Genomic DNA, 23,004 nt, shown 5'->3' on the forward strand with positions numbered 1-23,004 from the left:
CCTGCTGACGAAATGCTGCTTGTCAAGGAAGAGGCGGCCGTGTTGGAGAGGAAGGAGGAAAACTACAGCTCCCAGCAGCCTGCCTGGGCGCCTGAGGAAGGGCAGGGTTCACCTTTGCACCCACAGCGGAGGATTCAGAGTGTATTGAGGGAAAGGACTCTCCATCCAGCCCCAGGGCAAGGCTGAGCCCCAGGGCCATTGCTGGCTGCCTCGCTGCTTCTAGTTGGATCCCTGACCAGCTCCAGCCCTGCCTGGTAAGTGTCTGAGGGCACGTCATCTTTGTGCTTCCTTGTTCTGCAAGCAGAACAGCACAGGGAAGGGAGGGACAGGAGCCAGGCAGGGAGAGCCACAGGATGTACACCCATGCACTCTAAATTCTTGCACTTAGTAAGAAAACTGAGCTACAGTGGCAGCCCAGGGGGTAAAGGTGCCCCTCCAGCTGGGAGCTGAGATCTTTGGTCTGTGTGAACTCATCTCCTGCGGGGAAAGTTCCTAATGAGTTTTCCACAGTGCCTGTCACTGGTTGGCTGGCAGGCATTGCGCGCTGTGAGTTCGTGGCATACCGTAACGGTGACATGCACTCATTTCCCCGCAACGAAACTAACTTTGAGGGGAGGGAGGAGCTTCCCCTTCCACCATGAATCACTGCGGCTCTTTGCACTTATCAGGTCTACCAGCATTCGGCTGCAGTTCCTGAGGCCAAGGCGGGATGGTGGCCCTGCCAGGGTTAGGACTTGGTCAGCTGCCCCACCAGGGGGAAGACAAGTCCCTGTACAAGCAAAGGAGAAAGTGAAGCAAAACAGTGCTTGGATCCAGGGGAGAAAAGAAATGGAAGAGAATTCAAGTGCGGGTCTGCCCGGAGGTAAGTGAACTCCATGCTTGCTCCACCTCCTGGGAAAATCCTGTTGCAAAAGGACTCAAACACTAACCAGAGAAATGGAAACAGAAAAATCCACTGTTCTCCAGGCAACATAGTAGCAGGTTGCTTTCAGTTTTGTATTCCTATTAGCAACAGGTTCCTGTTCAGGCTGCAGTTCAAGTAGGGCTGCAGATAGAGCTGCAGGCCGGCAGAGCTCTCTTCCTAGTACCCCAGTGCTTTGTCATGGGAAATAGCTTTGTAATGCTGCCTTCAGAGGGAGAAACTCCTCTGGGCCAGCAGCCAATTATAAGTGCAATCAGGCCTAGGAAAGCCACTGTCTGGGGAAGAAATGGTAACATACCCTCCGTGTAATGAAGGGACTGCCACCCCCCATGGAATGGAGTGCACTAGGTCTGCCTAGGATTAAACTTTCAGTACAGCAGCCTCCAGAGTGCTGTGTTGTTCTTCTGTAACCACAAATCCACAAGTGAAAAATGTTAATAACAAACCAGTGTTTTGACTACTGCTGAACAGCACTCATACAGGCTCAAGGTTTTCTCTTTCTCCCAACAAGTAATCTCAGATAGGCCCAAACTGGCCAAAGGGATATGCCATGCACAGTAACATCATGCTGAGCAGTAAAACTGGGGTACAGGAAAAAGGTGGGATGGGGTTGATTTCCAAAGTAACCATTGCCAGGAGATTCTCTGGCCATCAGCCCACTTGTGGGAGGTGGTGAGTGATTGCCTTTGCATCACTTGGGACCCCCAGGCCCCCTCCTTCACTTGAGTGTCTCAACCTCAAACCCATTTGTATTCCAACTTTTGGTTACCCCAGGTGCTCTGCTGCACCAAGGCCAACCCACCACACCCTGCTGCTAAGATCTGAGCATTCAAATTGTTTCAAGTTCCTGGTGCTGAACAGATCAGAGAACACTTAGAGGATTACATCTCCAAAAGTGGCTGCTCATTGTGTGGCTGCTCTGCGTGGTTACCATTACAGCCAAAACAACAGAGTGCTCTGTGTAAACATAAGGCTGTGTGATTCACTGCTGGTGATGGCTGGCTGTGGTAAATTCTCCCCCACAGCAGCTTGTGTAGGTGTATCTGAAATGCAAGAACTGGGAGTTTTAGAGGGTGCTATTAAGGCTCTGGATGTTCTTATCTCCTGCATGGCTAACCGAGCCCATGAACTCTGATCCCAACAGCTGGGCCAGCCCAAGAGAAGGTGGAGGGCACAGCTGAGCATTCTGTGCACCAAGAGCCTCCCCAGGAATCTCCTGAGCACCGAGTGACAAGCACGTGGCCTGAGACCTCCTGCAAACCAGAGGACTCCCCAGTGTGTAAGCCACCAGCTGCTGATGGGGGAGAGGAGTCTCCGACAGAGTTAGACAGCCCCACAGTGCAGCCTCCTCAGGAGACTCAAGTTCCTCAGGAAACTGAAGTATCACTGGAAGAATCTGGGGAGACAAAAGATGACGCGTTGGAAAGATCTCAGGAAGAAAATGACTTGGACAGAGGTGAGTCTCTCCCCATCTGTATGTACTGCGTTAACAAAGTGCTGATAAACTGGGCCTTTCCCTAGAGGAGGCAGAACAGGAGGAAAGGCACTAGGTTCTTACACTGAAAGGAACTAAGCATAGGTGTGTGAATTTCATTCCTTACAGCCAGGCTGGTGCAAAATGAAATGGACTGTGCACGGCACAGCCATGGCCTCCAGGAAGCACAGGAAGACCAGGAGACAAACAAGCAATGTGAAAGCTCCAACACAGCAGAGGAAGATGCTTTATCAGGAAGCAAATCATTGAGCTCTGACAGTAAAATGACACGTTCAGATCTGAATGCTCCAGAAGATGTCACCAAGGGCCTCTTGGCACAGGAAAGCATCAGTGCTCCTCTCCTAGACCAGGAGGGAGGGGAGTATGCAGAGCAAGTGACACTGGAGAGCGATTCCTCAGGCACGTTAAGGAGCAGATATGGGACTAAAGGTGAGCTGGTGGTTGCACACTGCTGCTGCTCCATCGTGCACATGCCTTTGCTTTGCTTTGGTGCTGGGATACAGTGAGATTCCTAGTGCCTGCTGTCAGTTCTTTGAAGTCAAGCAAGAAAGAAGGTATTTGCTCCGTAGCATGAAGTTAACTGGCTCCTCTTTGCCTCTGTCTCCTTTGGCTTCTGTTCTCTTTTCAAAAGCATGAAGCTATGTTGAATCTTTCTTCTTTCTCTGCCCAAAAAGCAAAGAGAGACAAGACTTCTCAAAGCACATTAACTCTTCCCCACAGCGGGGAGCCTCAGGATGATTTGTTGTATTTCTCATAACTGCCCGACTGAGCTGCTCTTACAACAGCAAGTAGAAAATGTATTTCTCTCACTGTAGGACACGCAGTCCCACAGCCAGAGGCTCAGCGCTGCTTGCAGAACATCACTGCTCAGAACACAGGACAGGAGAAACCTAAAGAGTCTCTCTTAGTGAAAGGTGAGGAAAAGAAGCTTCCCTTGTGCATTACTCATCGACCAGAAGGCCCCGATCCTCCAGGAACAAGTAATGAAGCACATTTAATCTTTCTTCTCTCTCATGACCCTTCAGTCTTTCCTGAAGGTTTGAGGAAACCATTGTTCAGTTGGCACTACAGGCTTGGGGGAAACAGGCTACACATAAAGAAAGCAATCCAATTAAGAGAATCCCAGTTCGACCCAATCTGTACTATATATTTTTCCTGGCAGGAAGAGACCCTGGGAACACCAGCAGTACCTGAATCCCACCATTCTCCTTTCTGGACATCAGGGTAGCCCTTGTTCACCCAGCACAGCTAGGAAGAAGGCAGCAAACACAATAACTTAGCTGGGTCAGACTCCTCCAATGCTTGGAGGCAGGTGCTCCAAATGATCACAAACCTTAAAGATAACAGAAGAGGTGGGGGTAAAAGAAGAAAGTTCCTGGGCTGCTGTAATTACATTTGGGGTATTGCATTGCAACTAGGATAGCACAGCCTTGCTCTTGTCTTTGGAGCTGTAGCCCCACCAGGTGGTGTGAAGGAGCACAGGTTCTATAGTATGGAACAAGTTGTTTCTTCACTATACCTGGGACCGCAAAGAGTGCCAACCAGAGCCATTTTCCTATCATAGCAGGGAAGGTCAAGGAGCATATAAAGAGCAGGTTGCCATGTGTTGCTTGGGACTGATTTCTGTTCCCTGTTTGCGTCTCTTCCCTGTTAAGCAGGACTTGTCGTGCTGGGCCTCATGTTTCTTGCCTTCTGCATATTCTGCTTCGGCAACCCAACCGCCAAGTCCCAGCCAGCCCTCAGGAACCCCACGGTGGAGGCCTTCCTGTCCCAGTTCAACCAGCTGCAGGGCAAGTTTCCAGGGCAGAATCCTGACTTGTGGCTTCGCAGTCGCAAGTTCCTGCAGAAGCACCTCAATGCATCCCAGCACACGCAGCCGGCCATCATCATCTTCACAGCTGCCCGCAAAGGTGAGCAGACCTTGCGATGCCTTAGCACCCGTGTAGCTGATGCCTATTCGGCTGCTTTGCGTGCCAGCATGGTGCAGATTGATGGCAAGGATAAATCTGGGCTCCACAGTGACCAGGCCAAGCTGGAGGTAGACACAGAGCTCAGCTCAGCTTTCCAGGCTGGGGATCGTGCTGCGGTGATACACCGCTTCGAGCTGCTGCCAGCGGGTGCCACCCTCATCTTCTACAAGTACTGTGACCATGAGAGCGCTGCTTTTAAGGACGTGGCCCTGCTGCTGACCGTGCTGCTGGAGGAGGAGATGCTGGAAACCCACATCAGACTCCCACAGGTGGAAGAGAAGGTTCATGACTTCCTCTGGGCCAAGTTCACCAATGCCAGGATTCCCAGCTCATATGACCACATGGACTCTGACAAGCTGAGTGGGCTGTGGAGCCGCATCTCCCACCTGGTCCTACCCATCCACCCAGTGCAGAACATTGAGAAGGGGGGATGCTACACCAAACCCTAGAACCACAGGCTGCCAGAGCCCCAGGAAGGGTTGGAAAGCCAGCATTGGAGCAGGTGGAGACACTAATGAGGAACTCACTTTGTTTAACACCAGTGCTGTTTCTCTACAGGCTTTTTTTCCCTATACCTTCCTGGAAGAGTTCAACAGGTACGAACTGATTGAGGCCCCTTGGCCAACTGAAGGGAATAGTGGACTGTATGCTTCCTCCTGACAGGTGGGAAGAGCTGATATTTTAAACTGCTAATTGCACAGGAGCACATTATGACGAGGGGAGGCAGGAGGGAAAAGCTGTATGTTGCAGGAAGTAAAACAAAGCAAGGTAAAACCCACTAAACCCATTTGGAAGTCGTGCTTCAATGAGAAAATAGGTTTACTGCTCAAGAGTTTGACCAGCCAGTCCTGATCCAGCTCCACTGACTGATTTACATCCAAAGACCAGATCCTAATTGTGGAATGTGCAAACAAATCTGCAATCCAGAAATTCCTCACACACCAACGACAAAGAATGTTAAGCTACCAGCAATTAAACACTACACAGCACTGGGATGGATCCCACCAAGCAGCCATTCTGAAAGCAGAGAGCAAGGAAACACAAACCACTTTGTTGTCACTCTGGTGGTGTGAAGCCCCAAAGCAAAGGAATGAATAATGTGGTTTTACTTTATGCTACTTCTCAAAAGGTTCACTCTCAGTCCATTTAACACCATGAGGCTACAAGAATCTCTGAGCTGATGCATCAGCTTTGGTCTTACCTGATTCCTCTTCACCCAGATCTGGTAGAAGCCATCAGAAACGTTCCTACATCATTTACCTGCACAGAGGGGAGCCCTCAGAGTCAGGACATGAACAAGCTGATGAAACACCACCATGGGCCATTCCATGGCTTTTCCCCTTCATGGAGATTGAGAGCATTTGCAGCCCAGCAGTTTCCCACCTTGCTTTCCCTTGTTCTGCCTGCCTCTCCCAGCCAACGTGTATTGATGAATGTAGATGATAACACTGATACTTTTATTCCAAGCCATATGAGGCAGCACACCAGGTCCTTGCCCACCAAAGGTACATTTACCTTCCTGCTAATATTAGAGCAACAAAGAGCAGAGCTGATACGTGGTAAAGAACAAAGCCTCTGGCATTAACACCCCAAATCCTTATCTAAGAAGGATGGATTCTTACCATGCGTAAGAATCTTCTGCACCACAGGAAGAGAAATCCAGGTCCTGTACAGCCTACGGTGCTCCAGCACACAGAATAGCTGCTAGCTCAGGGAACACCTGGGGGCAGGCACAGGTTGAAGTATAATAAGCCAGCAGCCAGCCCCAGGTGTCAGCCCTTTGTGCCTACAATCACACCTGCTGGAGATGGAGCAGCTGGAGCAAAGCATGTCTTGTTTCTATATGGACAGCAGAGACTGAAGCCTTGCAGAGGCAGAGACTACACCTAAGCAAGATACAAATCAAGAACAATGTGCTGTTTCTACAAGCAGCCCACCCAAGGGCTCCAGACCCCTGATCTGGCCTATGGTGCCTTACTGATCTGCTCCACTGATGGCTCAGCCATTCACACAGTGCCTGAAATCACCTCCTGACTCTTCTGTCCTCCCACCTCATGCCTTGCCTCTCCTGGGAGATCTGCGGCACAGACTTGGGGGAAGGGACAAAGAGAAGGAAGAGGAGAGGGCTGCAATTCAAACCAATGAGCAGACAGCACTTTACCCACTGCCCCAGACTTACTGACATTTATCCCCCATGGCTGATAGGGAGCTGAGTTACCCTTGCAATGTTAGCAAAGGATTAGTCGTGAAGCATCCTGTTGCAGAGCTTTTACCCATGCCAAACACAGCTAGACATGATACAGCTCAGCATCAGCCGAGCAGCTCCAGGTGTGCTTTTATACAATATATGGGCAAGATGCTGGTTGCTTCCTCCTTCTTGTTGTTGTACACTACTTTGGTAACAAAAAACACTGTTTCTGCTCTTCATGGTTAAGCATTGGCGCTGATGTATGAACTGGCAAAGCACTAATTGTGTCCATATTTTAAGAGAAATCAGTATTTTCAAGTTATCTCGCTACCAGTTTGCTATACCATGTGCATAATGCATAGTCAGGGTATGCAATAGCAACTTCATGCTGCTTGGGTACCTTGCTGTAAGCATCATCCAGCAAAGCTGTTCTAATACAGGTATGTTTTTATGGCCTTTTAAAGACAAAAATAATCCCCCAACCCTGCTTGCTTCTGAAACAAGACTTCTATTTAAAAATAAATGAGATTGTGAAAGAGAGCAGCAAAGCCTTCAAAGTGAGGCTGAGCCTCGCTGTATTCTGTTCTTTTCTCTTGCTTGTTTCATGAAGCAGAAGAGCTTATGATATTGGACAAGGATTTATTTAGGTCAGGTCTGTAATTCTGCAAGCAAAGTAAATAGTTTTCCCGTTGTTTGGGACAAACATAGGCAGCTTTTTCAGCTAAGCCCCAAACTAAGAACCAAACCCATGAAGGAACACTTCAGCTCAACCCAGCTGCTAAACACAACCCCAGCTGAAACACAACGGGGTTTGCGAAACACTCCATTGTAATACTGAAACTGAAACCCACTGGCAACAGAAACGAGTTAGAAACCAAATCTTTCTCATTTCAACACTGTACCCAAAAGGGAAAAGAGAAGTCTGTTCCACACGGTTTCACAACACACCTCTGCGGATCTGAGCTTTGACATTCATGCTCAATCATCCTGCCCAGCCCTGGCCTAAGCAGAGAGCTGGGTTTGGTTTTGATCTTGTCTCTGAATTCAGAAATCTGAATCTGAAGCCCGGGACCATTCGGGCGGATCCAAGGAGCAGTTTCTGGTCACGGCAGACCCCACGCTTACAGCCTGAGCTGCACGGAGCCGCTCCGTGGCAGAGGGAGCTGAACCGCCGGGAGGAAGGAAGGAGCGGTCATCTCCCAGCTCAGAGCTCGGCTGCGGAGGGAAGGCTTGGATCACACGGGCTCCTCCTCGAAGGAAGAAACGCCGGTCCTCCTTACCGGAGGCGCAGCGTGCTCCGGATCCCCGTGCTCGGGGGTCCATGGGTTGACCGGTGGATCCCAACCCGAAGGAGCACGAGCAGCTCCGCTCCCCGCACGGCAGCCCACGGCGGCACGGACCGAATCCCAGCCGAGGGGCGGGACGGGGCCGTGCCGCGGGGCTCCCCGCCTCCGGAGCTCGGAGCGCTGCCCCCCGCCGCCTCCCCTTTGTCCGCCGGCTCCCCCTCCTCCCTCCCCCGGCGGCCGCGGCTCCCGGCACGTTGTAAAGTCATTAACTCCCCCAGCCATGCCGGCCCGCGCCCCGCCGCCGGCTGCTCCTGCCCCGGCCGCTGGTGGCCCGGAACGCCGCCTCCTCCGAGCGGCGGCAGCAGCAGCAGCAGCGCGGCATGGCCGCTCCACGCCGCCTCCTCCTCCTCCTCCTCTTCCTCCTCCTCCCGAGCGCCGCCGCCCCCCTCGGCGCCAAGGTAAGCGCGGCCCTCGGGGCTGACCCTGCCCGGAACGGCGCCTCCGCGTCCGCCCCGCCGACAAAGAGCCGCGGCGACCCGGGGAGGCCGCCCGTCCGCCTGCAGCCAGCCCCGACGTGGGGTCGGAACGGCCGCTTAGGGCCGAAACGGGACTTTTCTCCGGTTGGGAGCCCTTTCCAGCCCTGCCCCCACGGCCGGTAGCGGTGGGACCGGAACCTCCCGGCTGAGCGCTGTGCTGCTCCCCGCACAAAGCCGGGGCTGGGGTGGGCTCACGCCATCTCTTACCTGCTTTGCTGCTGATAGGACGGGGGGGACGGGCGGCTTTTTGCTGCGAGAGATGTTAGGAGGAAGTTGTTCACTCGGAGTGGTGATGTGCCGGCAGAGCCCAGAGCTGTGGGTGCCCCATCCTTGGAGCTGCCCCATACTGTGGATGGGCCCTGGGCAGCCTGAGCTGGGGGCAGCCAGCCCATGGCAGGGGTTGGCTGTGCCATCTTTGAGGTCCCTCCCAGCCTGAGCCACCCTATGGTTCTGTACCCCCCAGCTTTGAGCAGCACTGTCACCTGAGCTGGGGTTGCCTTTGGGTCCAAGCCCCAGTGTGCAAATGCAGCCTCACACACATTCTGCCTGCTCTGTGTGCCCCATAAGAGGGGCTTCCCAGGGTCAGGCTGCCAGATGTGCACTCCTTCCCTCCCGCACAGAGCAGGCTGTGAAGGCAGTGGTCATTGAAGGGATTAACCTGCTGTTGCTTTGGCTTTCTGGTTTTCTGCAGCATGCATGCAGAGAATGCCACAGAGAGCTTCAGTCCCTAGATAAGCAAATTCCTCCCTGCACCAAGCTCTCTGCACTCAGTGCCTTGAATAAACAGATGGCAGGGATTCCTCATGCACACCCCATATTCCTTTCCTCTCTCCCTTCACAGCAGGATGATCAGCAGTACATCAGAGTTCTCTTTTTGGAGGGGACACAGTTGCAAATGCAGTTTGGGCTGCAGTAGCATTGATTGCCACAGCTTTGACACAGAGCAGCCAGAGCTGGGGGCTGAACACGGCCCTTCATTTCCAGGAGCACAGGGTAACATCTGCGGGCAGTTTGAGACATAAGGACATCTGAAGCCACTTAGTGTCTCAAATGAGTAGCAGTTTGCCATAGAGAGAGGCCCTTAGGTAAAGGGTTGTGGGTTTCTGGTAGAGGACATGCAGTTGATGACCTGGTTTTGTCCTATGAGAGCTCCTTGTGCCCTGCATTGGTGCACAGGGCCCTAAGGCAGGTCGCACTGCAACAGAGCACACCCCTGCAAGCTTCCCCGTTAAGGAGAACTAACAGGGATTTGTTTTGTCTCTTCCTAGAAAGCTTTTCTAACAGGCTCTAATGAGTCCCAGCATTCAGTGCGCAGTGTGGGACACTGAGCCAATGACACACACTAATTGCCATTATTCCCAGGTTTCTGGGAAACCCATTGTAGCTTAGAGCTGATCCAACACGCAACAGAGAATCATTAGAGGGTTTCTTTTATCCCTTTCTATTCTTCAGAAAGACCGCCTGGAAAACTGATAGGATGTCAGCCCGGGCCCTCCCTCCTCCTTCCTAGGGCTCAAGCAGTTGTTTGTGGCAGCCTTTGTCTGGCTCTGGTGGGGGGTAGAAGGGAAACAGCTGCTGAGCCTTTGGGTAGGCAGGAAAAGCTTCCAGCAACGCTGGCTTAGAGACAGCAATATTGGGAAACCCTGACCAAGTTCCCCAGCATCACTGAGGGCTCTGCTCACCCCCAAGCGAGGGGACAGGAGGGCAGCCCTCACCAGAGCATGAGCACAGCCTCCCGTGTAGGTGTGGAGGTGCAGGAATACAGTGGTTAGCCTCAGAGAGGAAGAGCTGCAGCTGTACAGCCCGTGTGCCAAACCACAAGTGCCTCCAAGGGAATTCTTGAGGAGAGCACCTGGCTGAGCTGCACACTGGCCTGTCTTTTCTGCTGATATGATTTCTAGCCCTCAACGTTTCTCATCAGCTGAGGAACCGTACCTGATCCTCCTCCCATATCCAAGCCCAGGCAGAGCCAGCCTTGCAGCCCCTGGACCTACACCCATCTCAGCTGCTGTCACACAGTGAGCCTCGCTGGCAAAGGCTGCAGCTCAGCACTGTCCTTCCTTACACAGATAAATAACTGCTGCTGGGCGAGAGTGCTTGGTCATGGAAAACCTAAGAGCCGAATCAATCTATTTAATGTGTGATTGATTCCTCCGGTGTGGGGAGGAAGCAGGAACAGGGGCTGACAGAGGAACACATTTCAATTGAAAACTGCTGTCACTGCTTAAGCTGCAGCAGAGTCCATGGGGATGGAGTGGGGCAGAGCCTGGGGCCCACATGCCTCCCCATGGGCAGTCTGTGCACCCCACAGTGCTCTGTGGCCACTCAGTCACATGGAAAGGGGCCAGCTGTGATTGATGCCCCAGCTCCGGAGAGGCTGCTTTGCACTGAGCTCTTTGCACAGACAGATAAATCATTGTCCTCTCCTTCCCAGCAGCTGTGAAGGGCGCTTCCTCTGCAGGCCTGGAGATGCTTATCACAGGGGTCAGGGGGAGATGTGAGCTGAAAACACAGCCTTTTGTTTCAGTCTTTGTAACCACGGAAGCTGCATAGCCAGCATTCCCACCTGCAGTCTGCTGGTGTGCAGTCAGACAGAAATCATCGTAGGACGCAGGTTGAAATGAGAATCTGGCAGCAGTGGGAAAGGCCTTGCTACAAATCTGCTTGTTTCTTTTACACTTCATATTCCTCTTGAGCAGCACTTTGCTCTCTGTCAGAGAAGTCACATCCAGCCAGCACACCCGTGTTGCAGGGAATCTGTAAGCACAGAAGGGTAAAGCATCAGGTGGGAGTGCTGGTGCTTTTGCAGCAGAGCAGGTTACTTTCAACACGCTCCAGCTGCAGCGTAGTCTCTGTGTGCACCTCGACCATGCTGAGTTCTAACCCCAAATCAGCCTCCATCTCCCTCTGCCCACAGGACACTGTTGGCAGATGCTATAGAAACAAATTCACAGGCAGGAATTACACTGTGAGATGAAGAACACTTGGGCTTTATTATACCAAAAAAGACCATCGAGCCAAGAGACCGTCAACCAAAATAGCAAACCGAGCTCAGCAGACTGCTGAGCTTCCTTTCACATCCATCAATTACGTTTTGCAGCCCGGTTCTTCCCTCCAGCACCATCAGCACTGCCACCATCAGCAGGTTTTGCTAAGAGCAGCACTGATACAGCCTGTCCGTGCCCTCGCTGTAGCATAAGAGATGCTACACAGACGACACACGCACACAAATCATTTGCTCTTTTCTGCTACTACTGATACACCATCAGCATTTTCAGCTGGCCAAATCACGAGAGGCTCTGGTTCTGAAGCACTCTTGAAAATGACTTTTGTGACAGACGCAGGGTGAGGAACTTGGACCTGAGCCGACTTATGCACAAAGAGGAGTTTATTCCCTGTGATCCAGCTCTGCCAAAGGACAGATGCACCCCCATCCATCTCCCTTCCCCGCAGCCAGGCGCCACAGCCTTCCTGCTGCTCCGTGCTGGCTGGCAGCTGGGGCTGTGGGCTGCTGGTGTGTGAGCTCACAGCTCAGGCTGCAGCCAGACTGAGGGTCACACATGTCATGCCCTGCAGCCCTTCTCCATGCCATGACATCCATCCATCCATCCATCCATCCATCCATCCATCCATCCATCCTCTGGCGTTCGGCTGCCAGGTTCCCCAGCTAACTGTTCTCTGTTTCTGTCAGGACAGTAGTGAGGCAGCAGATGGAGCTGGCCCCTGGGATGAAGAAGTCACCAAGTGGTGGGGAGAATGGAGCTCCTGGTCCACCTGCTCGCGGTCCTGCGGGGGAGGCGTGATGTCCCGGGAGCGGCACTGCCTGCGGCAGCGGTGGGTCCCATCACACACCCTCCATGGTGCTCCAACCTCCATTTGTCCCCTGTGGCTCCTACAGTTCTCCTACAGGGTTTGTGGGGACCCAGCTGCTCCTTCTAGATCACCTCACCACCCAGCCCTCCTTGGCAGGCACCTCGCCAGCCTTCTCCTGAGCTGCTAACAAGAACCAGCATCGTACAGCACAGCACCCCATAGGGGCTGCTCAGCCTCTTTCCCTTCTGCGTGACTGCACTCCTGAGGGCAGGAAGCTCAGACAAGGGCCCCCCGCCTGCTCTGCCTCCTCCAGAAGAACATTTCTTTTATGTGGGCTGGTTGGCAGCATAGGAAGTGTCCAGATGTGGTGACACGCCGTCTGTCTGGACGCCACCTCCCCACTAACAAGGCTTGCCAATGTCTTTGCCTCTGCTTGACATCAAACCCAGCCAAAAGGCTCCTGCAGCTTCTAGCAGGGCAGCTTAAGTGTGAGCCAGCCGTGCCCCATGAAACTGCTGGATTCTGCAGGCTGCCCCTGCTTCAGCCAAAAGAGATGGCAGTTTTGAAGCCTTATGATGTGAATTTAGGCTCTACCAACATCGTTGCTCTGCAGGAATAGCTGCATTCAAGCAGCCCAGCTTGAATGCTTGAATTCTTCATTACACAGTGAAGTTGCCATCTGTATCCCTGACCTTTCTCTCTGCATCTTCCCAGCTTTAAGAAATGTGTCAGCTTTTGCATTACTCAGGAACTTCAGAATCCCTTGGACAAATCTGCTGGGCAGAGCGAAAGCATCACTTGCTTTGAAATCCCCATGAGTTCTGTTCATCAGCAAACCTCTCGATTGCTAATCTTGCAAGGTGTTCAGCCCCCATGAGAGGTGCCATCTCTGCATGCTGCTCAGTTACCCTCCATGCTCCTCTATTATCCTTGACTTCTTAGTGCTTTGCAGACCACTCGCTTACTATTGCTTTCACATTGTGCTTTGCAGGCTCCAGATGCCCCAGGGAACGAACAGCACCATGTGTGTTGGCCAAGCCAAGCACTACCAACTGTGCCAGCAGCAGGTGAGAACTGCTTCCAGCACTGACTGGTCCTTACTGGGGGATGTGAGGTCCACACTTGGTCCAGCAAGGGCAGGAGCACAGCAGTGAGGGTCTGGCAGAGGAGTGCAGACAAGAGGCACAGTCCACTCCTGGGGTAGTTGCCTGTGTGCCTTTGAAAACGTGGGAGTTGGGCTCTCCTCTCTGGGTCTGAAAGGTGGGGGAGAAGGATATGAAACATATTTGTTGTGGGGTGGGGGGAAGGATGAAGTTTTTCCGGTATGCTTTTCCCTTTGCTGGAAGTAGATTTTGCAGTACTGTTAAATACAGCTGTCTGAGGCGATGGAAGCCTGGCCTTCCTGCCTGTATTACTGCACATCAAAGTCCATCACTGACACTTCCAGGGTGGACAGGGCATTTTCATCCTCCAAGGATGCAGCAGGGCCAAGCAGCTGTCACAACCAGGGCTGCAAAATAGGGAGCTTTTGATCACATTTATTCCCTCCATAGCCCTGCCCAGCCAACACAGCAAGCTTCAAACAACAGCAGTGCTCCAGTTTCAATGCCAAAGCCTTTGGGAAGCGGTACTACCACTGGATGCCCCTCTATCCAGGTGGGTTTTCACAGCTTCACACGAAGGATCAGAGTGAGAGAACACCTGCAGGGTTTTCTCAGACACAGGTGGAGGACACAGGGGCAAGGGATGGATGCTCCTGGCTGGTCCAGAAGTGGCTCCCTATGTTCCCTGCTTTGGAGAAATCAACCCCTTTCTTCACAGAACCACCCCAGCCAGCCAGGCCTCTTCTCACACTGGCTTGGATCCTATGTCAGGATGTGCTGGTGAGCAGACACAGGACACTGGGCTTCTCTCAGGTGTCTTGACTCACCAGCACTCACCTTGGCATAGTGGGTGTCCAGGCTGTGTGTGCCTCCTCCCATTTCAGCTGCCTCCATCACCCAGCGTGCTTCCCACTGGGATGGCGGTGGGTTATTCTGAACAGGATGTCCATCCATTTCCTGCACAGAGGAGATAAATTGCTTCACACGGGTTGCCAGATGGCCCTTGAGGCCCAGATTCAGCTCCCCTGAGATATCACTGCCTTTCTGGACCTGCCTGTTTTTCCATTAGCTGCCAAGGGAACATAGAACATCTGCACCTCTGTCTTCCATTGCTCAGCTGGAAGGGGTGCAGCTGGCCACAGCCCCATTGTCAGTACCTCTCTTATGGGTTGTACTTGCTCCTGTGTATTTACATGTGACCCGGGATCTGCTGATGTGGATTCCCATATCTGGCACAGGGGATGGCACTGCAAAGGGGAGAAGTTTTGCTATCAAGAAGCACTTCTATGTGTGGCCCCAGGTGCAGCCTCATACCACGATCCCTTTACAACCACAAGGTCTGTAGCCTTGTGGTTTCATCTTGAGAAGCAAGACTGTCTAAGGTGATAGCAAACCAGCAATGTGGATAAAGGGAAAGCCCCCTCCCTCAGTGCCCATCACCTCGGTCTCCCTCTGTCCCTTCAGATGACTACACCAGCATCTCCAACAAGCCGTGTGACCTCCAGTGCACCACGCGGAATGGAGAGCGGCAGCTGATGGCCCGAGCCCAGGATGGCACCTCCTGCAAGGACAGGACCTACCAAGGGGTCTGCATCAATGGGACGTGTGAGGTGAGAAATAGAACAGAAACCAGGGGGACTGAATAAATGGAAACAGACTTCCTGAATCTTATTTCCTGCACCAACACATACGACCCTGCCCCAGGTTCAGGGGTTGCAAACTACCCCACATCCACACCCAGAAACTCACCTAAAGAATAAGGTGGTGTTACCTTGAAAAGACACTGTCCCCTAAGAGCCACTCTGTGTTTCTGCTCTATTCCTTGCAGCCGGTGGGGTGTGATGGGAGCCTCTATTCAGCCCGGACCATGGACAGATGCAGGGTGTGTGGAGGGGACGGCAGCACTTGTCACCGTGTCTCAGGCAGCTTCCGAAAGGCAATCTCACAGATAGGTACTCCCTGCTACCACAGTCCAGAGACCTCACCTGCTACCTCTTACCACCAGCTGGCATAAACGAGGGTAGGAGTTTCCCAGCTGCTTGGTGGAAAAAGCTGAAGAGTGCCAGCTCTGCTTAAATACTGACGTTTTATCCTTTTGGATTAATCAATCAGAGGAGACTGAGTATGAGATGCTGTAAATTAGGCCAGCAAGGTTTTCTTTCACATCTTCACTGTAGGAGGTAGCTGGGGATCTCTTTGTTTCTATTGGTTTTCATGCACCTCAGATGATGTGAAAAGGCCAATGAATCTCCTTTTATTTGTGCTCGGTGTTCACTGGAAGATTAGGCTCCTCTGATGAGGGTCACAGCATTTCTTTCAGCCTGCACTTCGCCTCCAGTCCTGTGGCTGATGTAGCTGAGGGACAGTCCCTCTGAAACTGGGCTGAGATTAATGGTTCATCTCTTGCAACCCTCATGGCCCATTCCTCCACCGAGAAGGAACAGACTGTGGTACACTCATTAGTAATTAATTAACTGTGGTTTGAGGATGTTTTGGAACATCGTTTTACACTGCTATTGTTCCACTAGCCTACCTCATTCTCCACAGACCAGAGAAGCATTCTGGCTCCTTTCCAGGGTGTGGTAATGGTGCTAACCTCTCTAGAAGCACACAGACGGTCTTGGCCTTCCATTCCAGGCCTCATAAAATCTTATAGGATGGAAAAAAAACAACCAACAGACTTACTAACAGGAAAGACAAGCTGGCAAAGCCCCACAACGTTAAGAGCCTTTTACTTCCTATCCATTTACAGGTCAATTTTTAGGCTCCTCTTGAGACAAATTCTGTTGAGTCGGGAGCTGTGGGGACCTGCAGTCTTCTCCGTGCACCCTTCAGCTCTAGTGCTGATCAATAGTCAGCTTTTTATGTGCTCCTGTGAGGGAAAGCTTGACAGCACATTCATTCATGCACCTACAGCCACGCTGTTAAGCTCGTGCAATTCCTTTCTAACTTCAAACCCAGCAGTAGTCAGACTGAGCCTTCGAAACCTACAGTGGTCATTCGTAAAGGGATTTCAGAGGGGAGCTGATATCAGAGCTCACAGCTTGGCACAACGCATTTACATCCTTACCATCCTGCTAGGGGTAGCACTGCCCTCCTACACACACACCTATCCCATGAGATGCTTTGCTTATGAGCACTTTTCTGTTCCATCCTTGGAGTTCCTTCACCTCCTGTTCCTGCTCCTCAGGTTACGTGTTCATCACCAGCATCCCTGCCGGTGCCACGGACATCCTCATCATGGAGCGCAGGAAGACAGAAAACATCCTGGGTAAAGCAAGGGGACTGGGGGGGTTGGAGGTCCCAGCTCAGCTGCAGGTGGGAGGACACCTGAGCTCTACCTGAGCACAGGGTTTGCTTTCCTTAATGCCAGCGCAGCCTCAGCTCTCTGCGTGGAGCATCACATCTGTCTCTTTTTTCCTTTGAAGCACTCGCTGATGAATATGGACATTTCTTCTTCAACGGCAACTCTGCCATTGACAACCCCCAGAACTTCAGGGTAGCTGGCACAGTCTTCAAGTACAGGAGGCCTTCGAGTCTGAATTCAGATGGGCTGGAGTATATCATAGCTCACGGACCCACTAACCAGTCTCTGAATGCCATGGTATGTGAAGAGGTACTTTTAGCCCTTCCTGTCTTGCCTGTCCCAAAACTGCGAGCCTCCCTCAGACAAACTGCTTCCTAATTTTGTTCTCACACCAACCTGAGGAAGCCAGATATTGCCTTGAGGGGTTTCCTCTTGGCTTTAAGAGGATGCTATCTCCTCTTAACTTCTGTCACAAAGCGGATGCGATCAGAAGAAATCCATGCCCTTAGAATAAGAGGCTTTGTTTTCTTTCCCCTTTTCCTCCAGTACTATAACTTCAATGGGAAAATGCCACATATAACTTATGACTACACTGTACCACGGACACCACCGCCTCTCCGAACCGCAGCCCCTGCTGTAGACAGACCTCGTTATCATCACCCAGTTGAGACCAGCCAGAGCCATCCTGTTCCAGCCAACTTCAGAGCTGCCAAGGACCCCAACACCACATGGCTTTCCCTGTCACCAGATGACACCAACAAACAGCTTCCTCTAAAAGACAGGCATGAAGATTTAGGCTTCAGCCATCCGCACTTCTTCCACACCAACTCCACTACCCACCCTTGGGGCTGGGGCTGGGAGCAAGGTGAAGAAAAGGAGAAGTATGACTTACACATAAGACAGGTCTACCACTCAAACACGGCAGGAGAGGAAGAAGAAGAGGAAGAAGCAGCAGCAATTGGTGGAGAAACAGAATTGGGTTGGTTGCTTTGTTTTTCCTTTTCTCCCAGGCCTTAGTTCATTGAAGAGGGACACTGGGACATTGCACGTTGGTTTACTTGAAACATAGAGTGGCTTTTCCCATCAGGCTGACAAGGAAAAGGGATGGTTAATAGCAGGGGTGGAGGCTGTGAGAGTGCTGCTGGTTGCTCTTTGTGGGAAGGGGAATCTGAAGTCTATCTGAGAAAGGCAAACAGTTAAGGGGCAGGACTAGTAAAGTGCACCTACAGCATAGGTTTAGTGCAACTCCTGGGCCACAGGCAGGTGTGGGGATCTCATGTGAGGCTGCTCAGGGTAATTAAAGCCTGTTGATGCACCCTGATGGCAACACAGGGTTTTGAGGCCAAGAACTCAGTGTTTTTTGCTTTACCAGACACCACTAAACCACATGCTGAAGTATCAGCCGTGCAAGATAGTTGACGCATCCCAATCTTCTTCCTCCAGCCCTCAAATTCAACCAGATTTCCATCAGCACGGCTGTACCCTACAGCATGAGGAGATCGGAGCTGTCGGAGAGCAGCCGTGTTGCATCCTCCAGGCTTCGGCTCTTCAGGAGGCTGTGCCACCGGGACCCACACCACGCTGCCTTCTGCAGGGAGCTGCACTACCTGCCTGCCAGGCTGCCCCAGAGGAACAGCACGGCAGGACTATGGGCTGAGACAGCTGCCCGATGGCCGCAGGGCCTCCACAAAGCACCGTCCCGTAAGAACTCGCTGGAGGACTTGAAGGTGGAGATGTTTGCTGGGAGACAGGGGAAAGCGAGCAACCACAGCACGATGGCATCTGCGGAGAGCTCTCTGCTGGGTGCCAGCACAGCGGTGGACGTCGGCCAGGCAGAACCTCTGCGAGCACCCGGCACTGAAAGGTGGCACTTGATTTCCTGAGCAAAACAGGAGCATGGTTGGCTGGGGAGGGAGGGTTGAACCAGTCCATTTGCCAGCAGCTCTCCATGGCATCTGTTATAGGTGCTTGAGCAATGGTGTGTCTTTCAAATAGCGTTTGGCGTAGCTCACGTTCCAACACAGAGCTTCTGGAACATATGTTGTGTTCCTTTGCCTCAGAGGAATCCATTTTGGATGTTGTGTTGAAGGATATGATTTAACTTGGAAGTATTGGTGATGGTTGGACTGGATGATCTTCTAGGTCTTTTCCAACCTTGATAATTCTGTGATTTAAATGTGTCCTTAAGGGACCTGTGGGGCCATGGCTATTCACAGTTGAATACAGGAGGTGGATGAAGGCTTCACACCCTGCTTATCAGTGGTGCATCTTGCCCATGATGGGGGAGATAGGGATGGAGAACAGAAACGATGAGTTTCTTCCCATTTTCCAAGAAACGAAGGAAGAAATACAGTACATTTTATGTTCACAGCAATTTTATGTCTGTATTTCCTGCCTCCTCCTCCTCTCCCTGCAGCAATGAGTTTGATGTGAGCCCTGTGGGCCACGATGACATCAGCTTGGCTGACATGTATCGGTGGAAGGTCTCAGCTTATGCCCCCTGCAGCTCCACCTGCACTTCAGGTAGGTAAAAACCCAGTGCTTATTTTGAAGACTGCATATTGCCTGGGGGAGGGTTGTGGATCTGGTGGAGCCTGACCTAGACAAGATCTTGGTTGTCCAGCAGGTATCAGCGCCTCCTATGCAATGTGTGTACGGTACGATGGAGTAGAAGTGGATGAAGCGTACTGCGATGCCCTGACCCGACCAGAACCTACACATGAATTCTGCACAGGCAGAGACTGCCAGCCTAGGTGAGTGGAAATGGCATCTGCTCCCCCCGGGGAATACACGTCTTGGTAAGGATCATTTCCTGCTCACAGCATGCAGCCATTGCTGGGCTGGAAGATGTATTGAACAGCTAAACCTGTGTATCCACATGTAAGTGCAAACCCTTACCTGGGTTTTGCTTTGTGCTTTCTCTCCTCGGGGCTGCTTCTGGAGGTGGGAAACGAGCCGATGGAGTGAGTGCTCCAGGACCTGTGGTGAGGGCTACCAGTATCGCACCGTGCGCTGCTGGAAGATGCTGGCTCCAGGCTTTGACAGCTCTGTTTACAACGACCTCTGTGAGTCAGCTGGGCTGGCCAGGCCCATAGAGAGGAAAGCTTGCAAGAACAAGGCCTGCGGACCCCAGTGGGAGCTCTCGGAGTGGTCTGAGGTAGGTATCAGGGGAGCTTTGTATCCAAGGAACGAGCTGGGGTCTGAAGGAAAATGACAGATGTTGGGTGCTTCCCTCTGGTGAGCACCAAGGAAGTTCTACCCAACTGCACACTCACCTTTAATCACTTTTCTCCTCCCCTGCTGGGAGCACAGCACAGCAGGAGGAAAATGCCGTTGCTCGTTCCTCCTGTGCTCTGCTTTGGAATCCAACTCCATGTCATTGCAGTGCTCAGCCCGATGTGGCTCCCAGGGGACGATGAAGAGGGAGGTGCGCTGCTCGGTGGAAGCAGCCCTGTGCGATGAGTCCCAGAAACCCAGCAGTGAGAAGGAGTGCACAGGACCACCCTGCGACCGCCGCTGGACCGCTTCGGAATGGGGCCCGGTGAGTGCAGAGGGGCTGCTCCTCCATGCCTACCACGTTACTCCAACATCTCTAAGGACTGTTAGGATCAAGCACCATAGCCCCACATCCAGGGCTCCAGACTCACTGCTGACCATGCCCCTCCACCTCCCTGGTGTGTCTAAATGCCCTTTATTCCTCCAAGTGCTCAGGTCCATGTGGTGAGGGACGCATAAGCCGTTTCGTCGCCTGTCGCAACCTGGAGGGGAAGGTGATCTCTGACACACAGTGTGACCCAGCTGCCAAGCCCCTGGCCGTCCATCCATGTGGAGACAAGGACTGCCCTGCACACTGGGTGGAGCAGGAGTGGGACCAGGTAAAGCCAAGCCCAGCCCTCCATCCTCAGCCCTCCTTCCCACTACATCCCACCTACAACAACGGTGGGCACTTGGCTCCCTTGGTGGAACAAAGTACCCTCATCATAGCTCCTTCCAAAAAGAGAGAAGAGGAAAATACCCCAAACCACAGCCCAGGTCCCTGCCCTGAGAGTCCCCTCCAGCCCCAAGAGCATTTACTTGCCCCAGGTGCAATGAACACAGCCCAGGGGCACTGTTCTACTAAGCCAGCAATTGCTGCCAGCCTGCTTGCCCTCTGTTGCTGGAGGAGATATGAGCATCCATTACAAGCTGGTCCAAATCCCGGAGCACCCAGAGAGAACATCATGACAGACCTGTGGTGTTTGTAGAGTCCTTTGCTTTGTAAAGTCCTGAGTAAAACAGGCATTCACAGAGCACAAAGGAGGGTTCCTAAGGAATCCTTTTTCCAGCCTTCCCAGCTGTTGACTGCATTCAGTTGAGAGTCCCCCCAGCACAGGTAATGAGCAGAAATCAGTTACAAGTGGCAGTCCCATAACCCTTTCCTGCTCTGCCCTGTAGTGTGGGTCACACTAAATGCTGCAGTGCAGCTTTTGAGCTGTGCCTGAGTGATTCAACTCACCTGAGCTCTGAAGGCCCAGCTGAGCTCCCCTCTTTTGCCTGTGCCAGCTTCTTTGCTGTGCTCCCTCAGCTGCTCAGCTGCTGGTGAGCTGTTTGCAGGATGACTCAGGAGGGATGTGAGCCAGCTGTGCTGGCCCTGGCACTGTGAAGATGGGCACTCAGCAGTGAAATCTCGCACTGCTAAGTGCTGCCCAGGACACCAGGGAACACAGCTAGAATGAGATTCTGCCTCCCACCTCCTGCTTTTCTCAGCATTGTCCTGAGAGGTCGATCCCTCCCATCTGTGCCTGCATAGCTTTGGGTTGAGTGTGGGTACTTGTCCATACACATCTCCTGCAGTGCACCAGCTTGGTCCCCTTGAGTCCTCGCTCGCAGAGCTTGTCAGCACTCCAAGATGTAGATTGCTGCACAAACACACCACACAGTCTTTTAGCACACAGAGATACATGAAATTAGACAGAAACAGCCTTTTACAGTCTTACCTTGGCTGCTCCAAGTCCCTTGTGGGAGCTGCTCTCAGGCCAGCCAGGCTCAATTCAGCATCCTCCATGCTGGTTGAACACATAACCATCTCCCATCCCCAGCCTGGAGGAATTCAGCTCCCTTGCTCCCATGACCTGGGCAGCGCTCCCTGTTAGCACATACATTCACACCTGGTTTCTGAGCAGGATGCCACCTTACCCAAAGCTCCACAGCAGGGCAGCAGTTTATGTTCTCTTTCCCAGTGTGATGCCAGCTGTGGACGAGGGACAAAGACCCGGCTTGTACTGTGTGCAGGGCTGGAGAACGGGGTATACAGGGAGTACCCTGAGAAGAGCTGCGAGGCCACGCAGAAGCCTGAGGAGCAAGCTGCCTGCTTCATGAGGCCGTGTTCAACCTGGTTCACTACCTCCTGGTCTCAGGTACGACTCAGCATGGCGGGGAGATGGGAGAAGGGCTAACTCTGGGTGGTGGATCTATAGCTCAGGAGAAACCCACCTTTCATGCTCTGTCTCCTCTCCCTTGATCCCGACAGTGCAGCAAGACGTGCGGTGCTGGTGTGCGACTGCGTGAGGTCAAGTGCTACCAGGGGGAAGCGCTGGCCCAGGGCTGTGACCCTGCTTCCAAACCAGAAGGCAGGCAGACGTGTCAGCTCCAGCCGTGCCCCACAGAGGCCCCAGGTGAGATTTGGGAGGGCAGGAGCCCTGGGAACCCTTGATTCCCTCTGTCTCTCAGCTTTGTAACCCCTTTTGTGGTTGCTTCTGCCCCCCAGAAGAAGACTGTGAAGACAAAGTGACGGCCAACTGCGTGCTGGTGCTGAAGGTGAAGCTGTGCTCTCACTGGTACTACAGGAAGGCTTGCTGCCGGTCGTGTCGCCTCAAGTCACCGTGACTGCTGCCAGGCTGTAGTTTTCCCTTCCAAGTTCAGGGGCATGAGCCCCCCTGAGCCAGACTTTACCACCTGAAGCCACCTCACTTGGCTTGGCGGTGGAGCCAGTCCCTGTAGACCAGCCTGCTCAGCAAGAAAGGACTCCTAGGACTTTAGTCATCACTGTTCCCTCTCCACCAAGAGGATTTTACTGAAGACAAACCAGCAGTTCCTAGAAAGCTACTGAGAAGTGAGTTGGGAGAACCTGTCCCTGCTGTCGGTCGTCTCCGGAGAGCTCTGGTTGGAGGTGGTGAGGCACAGAACCAGCCCACAGCAGGGCACAGGCCACAGTCACCCTGTCCTGCCCTGCAGATTGTTCCACTACGTGGGCAACTTCCAAACACAGCCAACAAATTCTGTGTCACAATAAAGAGCTAAACTGTCAGACTGTGTTTTTGGGATGCATATACCCAGGCCAGGGGGGTGGGCAAGGGAGGAAGAGGGTGCTCTGGATGAACCCCATTTTGTTTTACCTGCCAAAAG

At 52.7% G+C, this 23,004-nt stretch overlaps 1 protein-coding gene and 1 pseudogene across 5 annotated transcripts; both read left to right on the top strand.

Moving 5' to 3' along the window:
• The first annotated feature begins 127 nt into the window (after nucleotides 1-127).
• On the top strand, nucleotides 128-7,115 carry LOC107317216 (torsin-1A-interacting protein 2-like). Of its 4 annotated transcripts, none has more exons than XM_015869627.3 (6): nucleotides 128-254; nucleotides 669-862; nucleotides 2,067-2,378; nucleotides 2,526-2,846; nucleotides 3,233-3,397; nucleotides 4,073-7,115. In XM_015869627.3, exons 2-6 carry the CDS (start codon nucleotides 829-831, stop codon nucleotides 4,834-4,836), a joined length of 1,596 nt encoding a protein of 531 aa, XP_015725113.2. In that variant the 5' UTR covers nucleotides 128-254; nucleotides 669-828; the 3' UTR covers nucleotides 4,837-7,115. The 4 variants fall into 4 exon arrangements, with proteins under 4 accessions (XP_015725113.2, XP_015725114.2, XP_015725115.2 ...); XM_015869628.3 differs by having other exon boundaries at nucleotides 4,076-7,115; XM_015869629.3 differs by having other exon boundaries at nucleotides 3,233-3,331.
• A 909-nt stretch (nucleotides 7,116-8,024) lies between these two features.
• LOC107317193 (ADAMTS-like protein 2) lies at nucleotides 8,025-22,906 on the top strand (annotated as a pseudogene). Its single transcript, XR_014932966.1, has 18 exons — nucleotides 8,025-8,319; nucleotides 12,094-12,231; nucleotides 13,202-13,277; nucleotides 13,764-13,866; nucleotides 14,778-14,923; nucleotides 15,142-15,265; nucleotides 16,504-16,584; nucleotides 16,742-16,917; nucleotides 17,167-17,599; nucleotides 18,064-18,484; nucleotides 19,037-19,143; nucleotides 19,247-19,373; nucleotides 19,564-19,777; nucleotides 20,006-20,161; nucleotides 20,325-20,495; nucleotides 21,840-22,016; nucleotides 22,130-22,274; nucleotides 22,367-22,906. The product of XR_014932966.1 is annotated as an ADAMTS-like protein 2 (transcript).
• The last annotated feature ends 98 nt before the right edge of the window (nucleotides 22,907-23,004 follow it).

The sequence above is a fragment of the Coturnix japonica genome, chromosome 11, assembly GCF_054131305.1.
Source record: "Coturnix japonica strain WE chromosome 11, WE-NBRP24, whole genome shotgun sequence".
Classification (NCBI taxonomy): domain Eukaryota; kingdom Metazoa; phylum Chordata; class Aves; order Galliformes; family Phasianidae; genus Coturnix; species Coturnix japonica.

Excerpts from the sequence above, each read along its gene's own strand:
- LOC107317216 (XM_015869627.3), top strand. The coding sequence starts at position 829 with ATGGAAGAGAATTCAAGTGCGGGTCTGCCCGGAG. Across the intron at positions 2,847-3,232 it reads GAGCAGATATGGGACTAAAG|GACACGCAGTCCCACAGCCA; the intron begins GTGAGCTGGTGG and ends CTCTCACTGTAG. Across the intron at positions 3,398-4,072 it reads CCCCGATCCTCCAGGAACAA|CAGGACTTGTCGTGCTGGGC; the intron begins GTAATGAAGCAC and ends TTCCCTGTTAAG.